At 44.8% G+C, this 15,042-nt stretch overlaps 1 protein-coding gene across 1 annotated transcript in view; it reads right to left on the bottom strand.

Annotated features, from left to right (window-relative positions):
* The window catches only part of LOC118075317 (ovostatin-like), a 70,116-nt gene extending 56,160 nt beyond the window's left edge, over positions 1-13,956 (bottom strand). Inside the window, exons 1-7 of the mRNA XM_060268707.1 lie at positions 13,687-13,956; positions 12,730-12,913; positions 9,716-9,872; positions 8,342-8,394; positions 7,211-7,231; positions 3,709-3,877; positions 1,491-1,575 (exon numbers count right to left, since the gene is read on the bottom strand). Of these exons, the coding sequence (XP_060124690.1) occupies positions 1,491-1,575; positions 3,709-3,877; positions 7,211-7,231; positions 8,342-8,394; positions 9,716-9,872; positions 12,730-12,913; positions 13,687-13,754 (737 nt within the window). The 5' untranslated portion in view covers positions 13,755-13,956. The remainder of the gene's footprint in view (positions 1-1,490; positions 1,576-3,708; positions 3,878-7,210; positions 7,232-8,341; positions 8,395-9,715; positions 9,873-12,729; positions 12,914-13,686) is intronic.
* Between the last annotated feature and the right edge of the window lie 1,086 nt (positions 13,957-15,042).

Raw genomic sequence — 15,042 nt, 5'->3', positions numbered from 1 at the left:
GCCATTGCACATGTGCAGAGTACTATTGTCTCCTCCTCGCTGAAAAAAACATCAATTATTCTCTGCAGATCTATGGACACGGGGAGACTTTCCATGTAAAGGGGAGGGGGCAAAGTATGATTTTCAGAAAAGGTTGACTCCAAACTGCATATTTAGAAATCAAGCCATACCATGACGTAAGTTTTTGAATTCACGCACTGCTTATACCTACACATCCATCACTAAAAAACTAAGGCCTCGGTCCTGTATACCTGAAGGAGCGTCTCCACCCCCATCATTCAGCCTGCACACTGAGATCCAGCACCGAGGGCCTTCTGGCGGTTCCCTCATTGCGAGAGGTGAGGTTACAGGGAACCAGACAGAGGGCCTTCTCGATAGTGGCACCCGCCCTGTGGAACGCCCTCCCAGCAGATGTCAAGACAATAAGCAATTATTTTACTTTTAGAAGACAACTGAAGGCGGCCCTGTTTAGGGAAGTTTTTAATGTTTGATGCTGTACTGTTCTTAATATTCGGTTGGAAGCCGCCCAGAGTGGCTGGGAAATTTATTATTATTATTAGGCAAATACTTTTAGAATGTGAAGGAAAAGGGCTTCCTTTTGCACGTGTTTCCTCTCCACCACTAAATTTATTTAACTATTCAGTACCCAAAACATCTTTTTCTCTAAATGGAGAGAACAATGGAGGGGGAACGTGGGATACTGAGTTTTGCACATTCGCCTTAAATATAAATATAAATATAAATAATATAAATAATATAATTATAATTATAATATTTATACCCTGCCCATCTGGCTAGGTTTCCCCAGCCTCTCTGGGCGGCTCCCAACAGAATATTAAAAACATGATAAAACATAAAACATTAAAAACTTTTCTAAATAAAGCATTCCACCAACAGACAAATAAATAAATGTTTCATTTGAGTACATCAGAGCACAGCAGAATATATTTGCCATGCATATCTCAGTCTTAAAAATGTGAATAATCATTATCAGCTGCCTGTATGTCTGAGCTTTGGGAGAATATCTCCCAGGTTTGGGGGAAGGATGTGGAGTCATATCCAGATAGGTACAGAGACCAGGCTTTTCGTTTTGAAAATTCACTGATAAGCTCACAAAAAGCAAGCTATAAATAATAGTAACAGCATTTTCTTCCATCCTTCTACATTCAAGATATTCTGAACTCAAGCTAGGGAAGGGGTCTGTTGGGAGCAGAGCCATAGATACCGTCTGAAAAAATGCTCTGGATTTGCATGTGGCTCAGACTTTATTTACTTACCTGGCTCCACCCCACAGTTGCTGCAGCTTTTAATGAGTGATTGGAGGGAACTATGAGTGGGACAGGAAAGAGCACATGGCTTTGAGACTGTAAGTAGGGGATTTTAAAATAATTGTCTGGTATTTTCAAAGGTAGTGTTGTGCCCTTTTAGCCCCAGTAGATCAGCCTCCACCACTAAACACTTCTACTTCAGCCGTTGGGTCTGATACTTACAAGCCACACACCTTCACAAAGAAATCTGGATTCTCCACAGAGACTGTTTTCGGTGCACTGATAGCGATGTCATACTTTGGTAATACTGAAGAGTGAAAAAGACACATTCAAACATATATTCCAGAGAAACAGTTTGTGATTTTGAACACTTTGGCTCATTGGTGTAGCGTGAGGGGGGGGCGTGAGGGGGCTGTGGCCCTGGGCACAGTTTTTTTTGAGGGGCACGACTAGGCGCCCCCATGACAGGCTCTCTCATTGGAGCTTTGCTCTGGCACGCAAAGGAGCTGCGGAGACAACTTCCTCTCATGATGGCCCAAGGCCGCAGCTCCACTCCTGGGTCAGGTCAGACCTGGGGGCAGAGAGGAGGAGAGTTGAGGGCTGCTTCCCTGCCCCCCTCCTCGGCTGCACTGTTGCGCATGAGTGTGCCCGTCCCCCTTTGCAAGGTGGGCTGTGGCAGGCTCCCTCCATGTGCTGTTCCTCATGCACACACACACACCCGGGAGGCACTGTTAGTATATGCTCCGCCAGTGATTTGGCATGCATAGCTGCCAAGTTATCCCTTTTTTAAAGGGATTTTCCCTTATGCTGAATAGGCTTCCTCGCGAGAAAAGGGAAAACTTGGCAGCTATGGGCATGTGTGTGAGGCAAAGTTCGAAGCTTGTCTGGTCAGCCTTTTGCGTGGACAGGCGGAGTCCCCTCAGCCCCAGGCGACCCCCGAGCAGAATAATGACTCAAGACAACATGCCACGGGATTAAAATTGGCCATAATAATAATAATAATAATAATTTATTATTTATACCCTGCCCAACTTTATTAAGGTTCAGATGTAGGGAGACCTTGGCTCAGGCATTGGGCGTTTATCAATCTGGGAGACTTCAGGGTTATCCAGAATGTGTGGGGATTGAGCTGGCTCTGAAGAACATATGTTCAAGCAGAGAGCCCGCGCCCCCGTTTTGCCGCCATTTGAGGGGAGAGCAATGACAACCTCTCGGCATATGGCCAATGCCTCCCCCTTGACCCCTTTAACGGGGAACCCTGGTATCACCGCCACAAAGGGGGCGTGGGTCATCGCTTCAACCCCCCCCCCCAATTTAGGAAGATAGACTAAAGGATTCCGCCCAAGGCTTGTAACCGCCAAAGTTGTGACGTTTTGCTACGGGAAAGGCGAAACCTGCCAATGCAGAGAAATTCCTTTCCGGCCCTTCAACAGCAACCTGTGGAAAAGAGGTTAACCTGCAAAAAAGGACTGAACTGAGGGAGGGGAGGGGAGGAGAAGCTCTGGAGCCGACTGCCGCTTCACAGGTAAGCTTCACCTTCAGTTGTGTGGGCTGGGCGGTCCCTCCCATTACCTGGCCAATCCCCTGGCAACGCCTCCCCAGGCGGGATTGGGTGATTGGCTGAGATAGGCGGAGACCTCAGGTATCCAGCCTGGGGAGGATGAAGCCAGCCCGAAGTACTGGGAGCCACACTGGGATCCAGGGTGTGTGTGTGTGTGTGTGTGTGTGTGTGCGACCACACAAAAGTCGCCCCCCTTTGATGTGGGGAGCGGTCATTCCTCAACTGACTCACCTTCTGAGACAGACCATCCTCACACTTCCCAGATGATTATCAGCACTGAGAATTATTATTATTTAAAATATATTTTATACTGCTTTTAAAGGGAAAAACCTTCTAAAGGTAATTTATGTCATTTGCACTGAGAATCGTCTAAGACAGGCACCCCCAAACTGCGGCCCTCCAGATGTTTTGGCCTACAACTCCCATGATCCCTAGCTAACAGGACCAGTGGCCGGGGAAGATGGGAATTGTAGTCCAAAACATCTGGAGGGCCGAAGTTTGGGGATGCCTGGTCTAAGAGAATTGTGATACTATTATAAGGAAACAGCAAAATAAAGAAACGATTGACTCTCACTGAACAATTTGTTTTACCGTTTCATTTTGTAATTGCATTTTAGGTGGTTTACTAAAATGTCAGGTTGCTGTCGGGTTGATTTAATAGGTTTGTTTACCAGCAAATACATACAACTCCAGCCTTGATAAGTATGTTTTTGCCTTTGGACATTTTGTGCATTGTATGTTGCTTTCCTGAAAATCCAAGTAGCTGCATTTTTATACCAGGCCCTTCATTTATAATTGCCAGAAAATTAAGGACCTTCATCTTCCGGCAAGTTCTAACTGTTTTCTGAACCTTAGAAAATAACAGATACATATGTTTACCATATTTCTCGACAGAGAAAGAATGAGAGGTCTTAGCTCCCGATTGACTCTGCACGATGATTGCATAGTCTCCCAGTATTGGCTCCGAAATTATTGGGAATGAGAGCTGAACAATAGAGATCTCAGATGTTACATTTCTCCACTGAAATATCTGGTTCCCCTGGGGATCCTAGAAGTGCAGAATAAAGGCACATTAAGGCAAGAAGCCAAAGATCAGGAGAAACTAGATTAACAGTCAGCAGGTAGCACTCAACCCCAGCACAAATCTGAAGGCCACTTATCAACATAAAGGCAAAAAAAAAATGCTTGTGAGGAAGCCAACAGTTGACAGGACTGACTGTCCCTGCCTTCTACAGGTTGAATCCTGACAAGACAGAAGTACTGTTTTGGGGGGACAGGGGGCGGACGGGTGTGGGGGACTCCCTGGTCCTGAATGGGATAACTGTGCCCTTGAAGGACCAGGTGCGCAGCCTGGAAGTCATTTTGGACTCACAGCTGTCCATGGAGGCGCAGGTCAGTTCTGTGTCCAGGGCAGCTGTTTATCAGCTCCATCTGGTACGCAGGCTGAGACCCTACCTGCCCGCAGACTGTTTCGCCCTGGACAGTGCTGCATGCTCTAGTTATCTCCCGCTTGGACTACTGCAATGTGCTCTACGTGGGGCTACCTTTGAAGGTGCCCCGGAAACTGCAATTAATCCAGAATGCGGCACCTAGACTGGTGACTGGGAGCGGCCGCCGAGACCACATAACACCAGTCCTAAGAGACCTACATTGGCTCCCAGTACGTTTCCGAGCACAATTCAAAGTGTTGGTGCTGACCTTTAAAGCCCTAAACAGCCTCAGTCCTATATACCTGAAGGAGCGTCTCCACCCCTATTGTTCAGCCTGGACACTGAGGTCCAGCTCCGAGGGTCTTCTGGCGGTTCCCTCACTGTGAGAAGCAAAGCTACAGGGAACCAAGCAGAGGGCCTTCTCGGTAGTGGCGCCAGCCCTGTGGAACGCCTAAAGGCAGCCCTGTTTAGGGAAGTTTTTAATCTGTGATATTTTAATGTATTTTTGTATTTGTTGGAAGCCACCCAGAGTGGTGGGGGAAACCCAGCCAGATGGGTGGGAAATAAATAAATAAATAAATAAATAATAACTAGGTCAGGGGTCAGCAAACTTTTTCAGCAAGGGGCCGGTCCACTGTCCCTCAGACCTTGTGGGGGGCCCAGACTATATTTTGAGAAAAATAATGAACGAATTCCTATGCCCCACAAATAACCCAGAGATGCATTTTAAATAAAAGCACACATTCTACTCATGTAAAAACATGCTGATTCCCAGACAGTCGGCAGGCCGGATTTAGAAGGCGATTGGGCCGGATTCGGACTCCGGGCCTTAGTTTGCCTACCCATGCTCTAGGTTTCCTTCTCTATTGGATGTTTCCCAAGCACATTACATCGGGGCACCTGTAATCTCTGTTCCATCCACCTTACACATTGCCATGCGTGTTCTTGGAGCTGCTCTCTGTCACAGGCTCTCCTTGCTCACTAAAGCATGTTGCTTCTTCAGCATTCAACCCTCCCTCCCTCCATTCTTCCTCTGACCCACCTCAGTGCCCCACCACCAATCCTAGGGCTCTGTGTGTTCCTCCTCTGCAGCTTCCCTTGGGGGTTCCCCAGCTGGCACCCCCACCACTCCTCATCATCTAGCCAGTCCCTGACAGGCGATGCTAGCCTGGGGCATTGCACAGGAGCCAGCCCTGGCACCAAGTACCTTCTCTTCCTTCCCTCCTAGATCCTCATCCCAGGCCTTCGCCTCTCACACAAAGATGGATGTGGACTGTGCCTTAAGCCCAGCCAAACCGCACTTTTCCTTTTCCTCACAGAAGTTGTTTGCCAATTGCTTTGTTCCCTGGTGTGGCTGAATATTACAAATAATCACATCAACTTAATCAGTTTCAAGCACAATAGAGTTATGAGTTCATAGCTGCCAAGTCTCCCGTTTCCCCTGGGAAATCCCCGTTTCTCCAGCTGTTCCTAGCTGAAAAAAACGGATATTTTTTTGTTTTCCCCCGGTTTATTCTGGCGCGGCAGCCATTTTGGAACTGGGCGGAGCATGCTCAGAAGCGACTTTTGATGCTGCTCTGCCCAGTTCCAAAATGGCTGCAGTGTGACTTCTGGCGCAGTGGCCATTTTGGAACTGGGCAAAGCAGCATCAAAAGTCACTTCTGAGCATGCTCCGCCCAGTTCCAAAATGGTGGCAGCGCTACTTCCGGTCTGCTATTTCCGGCCCGGTCCCTTATTTCTCTAACAGCAACTTGGCAGGTATGTGAGTTTGGGAAGTGAGGAGTTGGGACTCATCCATCTCCTGGAGCCAGAAAGTGTTAAATATAAGCTACCCATCACCTGGATAAGAAAAGGACGCTCTGTGCTAGAGAAAAGGACGCTCTGTGCTAGACAACAAATGAGTGGCACCTTTCTCCACCTCTTAGATAGAACAAAGCCTGAGTTTCTGAGCAGAGTTTGCTGTGATGATGCAAAGTAGCAAGCAGAGGGTCAGAGAGCAATGTCTGAGTTCTGTTTGAATCCAAGCCTGTGGCTAAGGGAGAAGCAAGACCCTTTGGGAGTGTTGAAGCTGTGAACCCCTTGTATAAAGGTAAAGGGACCCCTGACCATTAGGTCCAGTCGTGACCGACTCTGGGGTTGCAGCGCTCATCTCGCATTATTGGCCGAGGGAGCCGGCGTATAGCTTATAGCGTATAGCTTCCAGGTCATGTGGCCAGCATGACAAAGCCGCTTCTGGAGAACCAGAGCAGCACACGGAAACGGCGTTTACCTTCCCGATTGGAACGGTACCTATTTATCTATAGTGGTCCCTTGACTTACGAAATTTTGAGTTACGAATGAAAAAAATGGCCGCACGCTTACGGTTTTTTCGACATCTGAAAGGAAAACCGTTGCGATTTAGATGGGGTTTTTTCGACTTACGAATTTTAGATGCGGTTTACTCGACTTACGAATTTTTCCGTTTCCAATGCATTCCTATGGGGAACTGCTTTTTTCGACTTACAAACTTTTCGACCTACGAACGTGCATTCGGAACGGATTGAATTCGTACGTCGAGGGACCACTGTACTTGCACTTTGACATGCTTTCGAACTGCTAGGTTGGCAGGAGCTGGGACCAAGCAACGGGAGCTCACCCCGTCGTAGGGATTTGAACCGCTGACCTTCTGATCAGAAAGCCCTAGGCTCTGTGGTTTAACCCACAGCGCCATGCCACCTGCGTCCCCTTGTATACATGTGTAAATAAGCCATCTATCATAAAGACACCACAATCGCTACCGTGTCTCATTTCCAAAAGGAAACATGAATCCTGGGTAAGCAAGCCTGGAGCCCCTTGAATCTCATACTGCTCAGAGATTGGGCTGCAACAACTGGGCTTGCAACAATACAATACAATACAATACAATACAATACAATACCAGATAAGCATCTTTTAAAAACAAAGGCTCTTACCTGAACAGTGACCAAAGGATACTGAAAGAGATGAATGTGAAGGAAATGTTAGTGTTTGAAAAATATTTTAAATGTCAACAGCTTTTCAGAGCTGAGCATCAAAACTCCTAATCAACAAGTGTTTAAAAGGATGGTTTGAACCCTGATTGAAGCGCAGTTTCACTCTGTTAAATATATGAGGCAGCATAGCTTATATCTCAGTGATGGTGGAACAAAATAAGGGAATATGTTTCAGGCAATGAGCAAGATTAGAAACAAGCCTTCTTTTAGTATTTGCAGCCAAAACGCTGCAATATTGTGCATTTTGTGCATATGGATGAACAAAAATATATCAGGTGAATATGCTTGCTAGCAGACAGCCATAGATAATTCTCCTGTCCTTCAAGGCAGACTGCCTTTCCCCCAATAAATGGCCAAACTTGAGGACATCATTAATCAGAACACAGGTAAAAGAAATTCTAGATTTTCACAAATTAGCCTGCCTGCATTGGTAACATGTACTAAACTATTGTTGTCTGAGTATGTTGTAGATTTGCTGCTTTGATAAGTTTGCAAAGAACGCAGATCATTGCTGTTAAAAGAGCTGCTAAGGCTGCTATACATTTTAAATGGATAACTAAAATGTCATCGTATCCCTTTGTTCCATGGCTAAACTTTCCATTCCATCTATCATACGTTTATTTTATTTACTGACTTTCCAACAATGACCAGAGTTGCTTCATTTCCTAGAAACAGTATTCAAAATCATTCACAGACACAATAGATATATGTTCATCCCATTTGCAGGAACCTTAGTGGAGAATATTAGCTTTTAACTTCAAAGGAAAAATGCTGCATGCGTGCTAAGCACTTATTAGTAGGCCAAATTGCATAGACAGCTTCTTTGAAACAGTTTACTTTGGTCTGATTCGATCTCATTTGGAGTTACGTGCATAGACTACTATTTAGGAGCAGACCAAGCAAACACTGGACCAAAAAGTTTTTGCCTCAGACTCTGTGTGCTTATCTGGGTGTTAAGCTACGGTTATGGGTTGTGCATCTGCTTTTTTTAAAGTGGATGAGACGGTTCACAAAGACTTAAATATAAACCAGGAGCTTTCTGGAAATTCTTCCTCCTGACCATATACTTACAGTTTGAGGATCAGGTTGGAAATGCGTATTTAGAGAAACAATTCGGAAGAGCACTGTGGAAGGGGAAAGGATAAGACTGAGAGAAATTCACTTGCTTTCCCGCTAGCTAACAGCAAGGTTTTATCGTTCTGGGAAACTGCAATCCAGGAAAAAAGTGGGTCAAATTGGACATGAAAAACCTGCATTCAAATCCCACCTCGGCCGTACAGTAAAGGTTGACTCACATTACAAAGTTCTGTTTGTCATTGGTATGAGCTTTCGTGTGCATGCACACTTCTTCAGATCTGAAGAAGTGTGCATGCACACGAAAGCTCATACCAATGACAAACTTAGTTGGTCTCTAAGGTGCTGATGGAAGGGGAAATTTTTTAAAAAATATATTTTGTTTCAACTACGTCAGACCAACACGGCTACCTACCTGTAACTATTACCAGTTCTATTCACCATGGTTTGTGAAGTGGGTTGAGTTTGAAATGTGGGTTATTATACCTAATACCTAAGTAGTTTAGCCTTTCTAAGTTTCCTTCTTGCATTCTCAGCCCAGGATACAGCCTGTACTAATCTGTTGCAGCAGTGGCAGACTTTGGGCTCTAAAATTTCAGCGGCACCCTGTGCGATGCTAAAATTCAGTGTTCCTTCCTCTGCCTCTTGCCCTCTGTTCTATAGCATTGTGATGGTGCCCAGTGGTGCCACATGGGTTACACTACCCTAACACTGCCTCTGGTAGCAGAATGATGGACATGTCAGCAGTCAGACCACGTTTCAGTACATTTCCAAGCACAATTAAAAGTGTTGGTGCTGACCTTTAAAGCCCTAAACGGCCTCAGCCCAGTATACCCTGAAGGAGCGTCTCCAACCCCATGGTTCAGCCCGGACAAGGAGATCCAGCTCCGGGGGCCTTCTGGTGGTTCCCTCCCTGCGAGAAGTGAGGTTTCAGGGAACCAGGCACAGGGCCTTCTCTGTGGTGGCACCCGCCCTGTGGAATGCCCTTCCATCAGATGTCAAGGAAATAAACAACTCTCAGACTTTTAGAAGACATCTGAAGGCAGCCATGTTTAGGGAAGTTTTTAATGTTTGATGTTTTATTGTGTTTTTAATACGTTGGGAGCCACCTAGAGTGGCTGGGGAGGCAAAGCCAGATAGGCGGGGTATAAGTAAATTAGATGATGATGATGTGGTATCCATAATTCCCCCCTCCACACATTTGTCCTAGAAAAAGTAGTGTCTTGGCTTTTCAGACCAGGGTCTGCTGCTGAGCATGCAGTTCTTGCCATAATTCCCCATATTTAGACTATTCATGATGAGTGTGAGAAGGGCTGCAAAACACTTTTTTCACACTGCTGGAGAAGAGAAAAAGCAGTGACCATCACTTACCTTCCTGTCCAGGTTTGTAGATGGGTTTGTCAGTCTGAACAAAAACAACGCTGCCTTTGTTCTGAATGGCAAAAACCCTCCTCTCTGTCCCATTGACCGTGGCGCCTTTGAGAGAGATGGTGATGTAAGCCACAGGGTTGGAAGTGGCCACAGGGACCTGTGAGGGAAGAAACCAAGCGACACTCCATCAGAGCTGTAAGTATGTGCAGGTTTGCCACCATTTTTACCTGTAGTTGCCTCCCTTGTGTCTCATAGCTACATGGCTTACCTGCCTGGTAAACATAAGTGATAGAACAGATAATGCACTTGATGTTAGCCAAAGTAAGTTCTTATCAGTTTATAATATCTGATATGCTATCTGTTTGGGGGACTTAATTCCCCCCCCCCCCGCTGCCTTGTGGAACAGATGGGATTCATCAACCTGGAAAGTTAGCTCATCTAGGAGAAGGAAAACTGATCCTTAACATCCCCTGCCTTGCAGGATATCTTTGGTAGAAGAAAAGGCTGGAGAGTAAACTCTTTACAAATCCAGAGTGGAGTCTCTAAGATGGTTGGTTGTTGCCCTTGTACATCACCTTTTGCAGCCAGGCTGGTGCCAAACGTATTACTCTGCTTTCCTTTGGACCTTATCAGCAAAGTTCAACGTTCAAAGTTATAATAATAATAATAATAATAATAATAATAATAATAATAATAATAATAATTTATTATTTATACCCCGCCCATCTGGCTGGGTTTCCCCAGCCACTCTGGGCGGCTTCCAACAGAAAAATGAAATAAAACAATCTATTAAACATTAAAAGCCTCCCTAAACAGGGCTGCCTTTATATGAGAGGATAGGTGGTGGTTGGCAGGAACTAAGCAATACTTCTAGGAACTAAAAGTATTTGCAAAATATGTGGACGTAGGAATAACAGGATACACATGACCACCACAGGCAACAATGTCTCTCTCATTTACTATCATTTAAGACTCTAAATAAGCTAGTGACTCTCTTCAAGACTACGCCTTTCACACACATTGTGAAGGCCACATTGCCTTGAGATAATAATAATAATAATAATAATAATAATAATAATAATAATAATAATAATTTATTATTTATACCCCAGCCACTCGGTTTCCCCAGCCACTCGGGGCAGCTTCCAACAGAAAAATGAAATAAAATAATCTATTAAGCATTAAAAGCCTCCCTAAACAGGGCTGCCTTCAGATGTCTTCTTAAAGTCTGGTAGCTGTTTTTCTCTTTGACATCTGATGGGAGGGTGTTCCACAGAGCGGGCACCACCACCGAGAAGGCCCTCTGCCTGGTTCCCTGCAACTTGGCTTCTCGCAACAAGGGAACCGCCAGAAGGCCCTCGGCACTGGACCTCAGTGTCTGGGCAGAATGATGGGGGTGGAGACGCTCCTTCAGGTATACTGGACCGAGGCCATTTAGGGCTTTAAAGGTCAGCACCAACACTTTGAACTGTTCAGCAAAGTCTTTTTGTCTGGGCAGCCCAGGACCTCCATAGACACTGTCCAGGTTTGTGCCCCAGAGAGATCACTGCAGTTCTGCTAACGCAGCAAAAACAATGCAGGAGGCATCAGTTGTTATGTGTCACTGGTCTCTGCAACCACAGCAGGTGCCATGATTCTTCAGCAGTTTGACTTCACCTCCAGAGACGCAGTCCATTGTCTCTCGAGTCAGACAAATGCCAACAAAAAAACATGAGTGTGAGCATGTAACAAGGCAAATTGTTACGATTCTCTTTTCTCTGAACACATGTTGAAAGCCGAATGAAAAATGTCTACAGGGATGCACGAGTTGTTCCAATTAAAAGCACAATTCTATTTGCACCATATTTTGAGCTACAAGATAGATAATGCTCCAAAAGAGGCAGGCTGACCAACCTCACTGGCTGCCCTGTTTCTGATGGTAGGGAGATGTAGCACCATGGCAAAGTAACAGCTGTGAGTTGGGGAATTCTCAGTTAAGCAGTTCCTGATAGGGGCCCTTATTTAGTAGTGTGAGGACCTCCCGCCTCTGCACTATGTCTGCCATAGGAAGATCAGATTATTTGAATAATGACCAATTCCAAAGGACAGCATTTAAAATGTTTCGCATGCATTATCTCAGCTAATAATTATTTTATTGTTATAAGACTCCCCTTCTCATCCCAGATCCTCTCTTCTAATTCCCGTGTGCCAGATGCCAAACTTAGCAAAGGGCTTAAAATACAGGCCAAGACATTCAGCAAATCACCTGGAGAGATGGGCCATTAAAAGAGGTGGGAAAGAGGTGGTGAAGGACCAATTATTTATGTTATTTATTTATTATATTTATATACCACCCCTCATCAAAAGATCTCAGGATAGTTCAGAGAATAAAAATAAGGCAAGAAGGTAAAGGATATGCCAGCCAGCAGGTGGGTGGAGCCCTACCCTGGGCTCTGGGTAGTTAGCAGAAGATAATGCCAGAGATTTTAGGACAGAGTTTCAGAACTGCAGTTTGCCCAATGTGTGTGTGTGTGGGGGGGAGGTGCCAGTGTAAAAACACTGCAAACTGAAGAGGGGGTGGGGATCAGAGCATGATGTCGGCTAGCAACTTGACTCCAAAGCGGCTGGAATGGGAGAAACAGAATTTGCTTGAAAGTCATCGCTTGGAACCCCTCCATCATAAGCTGAGGTTGTATATATGTGTAAATAAACCATATATCTTCATGACACCCCAGTTTCTGCTGCGCCTCATTTCCAAAAGGGAATGCGAACCCTGAGTAAGCATCTGGGACACCTGGAATCTCGCATCGCTTGGAAATTGGAGGGGGGGCAGGTAACCATATTTTCTTCTCTTTCCCTCCTATCCCTTATTGCTCCTCTTCCCAATCCTATTTTGTAATTTCAACATCCTTACAGGGTTGGGCTAGATAACCCTTGGTGTCCCTTCCACCTCTACAAGTCTATGGTCCCCTTTCCCTTCCCCCCCTCTCCATTTATGTTTCTTTCTAATTGTCGTGGAGGCAAGAAATACTTACCCTAAAGTAGCTGCATTTGTAGAAGGTTCTCCTTCGCACAGTTTCTTGGAAAACAGTGATCTTATGTCTTTCATATTCCAGAAAGACAGTCAGGTTTACAGTCTCATTGAGGTTGAGAAGTTGCACACAGGCTGTATTTGTGGAGTCACTCTGCAGTACTGAAGGCACTACTAGGAGATACTGCCTGCGAAATCCCAAAAGAGCAGCTGTATTAGTTCGTACCAGCAAAAGCAACTCACAGCACATGAAAAACTCATCATTTAGCTATTAGGCAGAAAGCCTGCTTTCAGATACATGAGGAAAGTTGCTTTGCCGTTAGGCAATACTGACCAAGTAGAACTATGAGTTAATTATAAAATTCAATACTTTATTATTCATCGACAATTAAGAACAAATGCAATCTGATTCATTCAGGCTACTGCACCTTTAATACCTGTACAGGTAAGGGAATTTTGTCCGGTGAAACTTGTCAAGCAGGAGAGAGAGGAGACATTCTGTACAACGGCTGGCCATTTGACACCAGCAAAAGCTTGAGAACACTTTGACATAAAACCGTGCTGTTCTTATTGTAATCATTGGTATGTTCTACATGTACTGTATATCTATAATGTATATAGTTTTATCAGAGCTTCATTGTATTCTATCTTTTTAGCAGTTCTTGTTTTAAATCTGTAAACCATCTTTCCATTGGGGGGAAAGGCAGGGCATAAATCAATAATATATATATTTTAAAATCCCTACTGTTCGATGTTCACACCTTGCTCTTATTAACCCTACCCTGTTAATAATACCTGGAGAAAAATTACGGTGACTCTCTATTCATCTTAGCTGGAAATGTCAGCCTGACCAAAGGCTTGGAAGTTCATAAACATCTCATAACAGCAGCATTGTGCTAAACAAAGGAGCTAATCACAGTAAACTAATAAATATTAAAATAAGATGCTGGTTATAACTTACAATGTTTCCTCCTGTGCAGCAGCAAAATGGAATATAAGAATACCGAGAAAAAATTGCAGCCCCAACATGGCCCTGAATGATTTGAGAGCTGGAGCTCTGTTGGGAATGAGCACAATGTTGCAATCTCCACCCTGTTACAATCTCCACAATGGAAAAGCGAGTTCTGCCTTTGTCTCCCCGGCTGCGATTGGAGGCCAGAACTTTATAACCCCAGCAAGACATGAAAGAGCCACATGTCCACCCTTTGAACGCTCCTCAGAACCTATCAGAAAACAGGTGAACTTTCTGCCACCCAGCTGTATCTGGTTGTGGCTATCTAAATACCTTCTGTGACCTAGTACAGGAAAATTGGGCCATCCTCCTCAATCTGATGCAAGGAAGTAAAAAATAACAAAGCCAGAAAAAGCCTGTTGTGGTTACTTGAATTTGCATTGTCAATCCCTAGCCTCCAGTTCTGAAGACGTTTGTGGAATCTTAAAAGCTACTTGTTGGAGGTTGAGCTGAAGTGGGAATGAAAGAGTTTATCTCGTTTGGTGTTCATTTTTGTTGGACAGTCATACCTCGGGTTGTGTCTGCTGTGGGTTGCATTTTTCCAGGGTGTGAACGCAGCGGACCTGGAATTGTTTACTTCCTGGTTCCGCCGCGTGCACATGTGCAGAAGCATTCTGTGTGCTTCGCGCATGTGCAGAAGCGCTCTATCACACTTTTGTGCATGTGCTCTATCGCCACTCGGGTTCCTGACTTTTCGGGGTGTGAACGGCACCCCGGAATGGATTGGGTCCACAACCCGAGTACCAATGTATCGAAAATCTTGGCACACTGCCATTTCATAGCAGGGCCATTTTGCGATGTCCATGTGATGTGAGCAGCGCCAGATTTACGTATAAGCTATACAAGCCATAGCTTAGGGCCCCACTCACCTGGCTACCCCCCCCAAAAAAGAAAAAAAACCTGGATACACATTTCAAAAATATAAGATAACAAACAAATAAAATAAAACCTACATACAGCAACAGTGTTTTGTGTTGTGTAGGCTCCTATGATGTAATTCATGGGCCACTCCACATCCTGGGATTAAATGGCAGCATGTGCAAAGGTAGCTGAAGAACATGATTTTTATCTTTATGTGAAACATGTACATTCACAACAGACACAAGATACGTTTATGTGTTATATGCAGTCAAATAATAAAGGTATTGTTGTATATTACTGTCACAACAGGTATCATAAAACCATATTTCAGTGAAATAATGTGTGTATGATGTCTCATTTGAATCTGAATGTTTCAGCACTCTTAAGTTCTTTGGAGATTGGTAGATAACTTCCCTGCTATGCAGCTCTGAAGCAGAATGGTGT

This window comes from Zootoca vivipara, chromosome 16 (assembly GCF_963506605.1).
Source record: "Zootoca vivipara chromosome 16, rZooViv1.1, whole genome shotgun sequence".
Taxonomy (NCBI): domain Eukaryota; kingdom Metazoa; phylum Chordata; class Lepidosauria; order Squamata; family Lacertidae; genus Zootoca; species Zootoca vivipara.
This window is presented reverse-complemented; position numbering and strand designations above follow the sequence as displayed.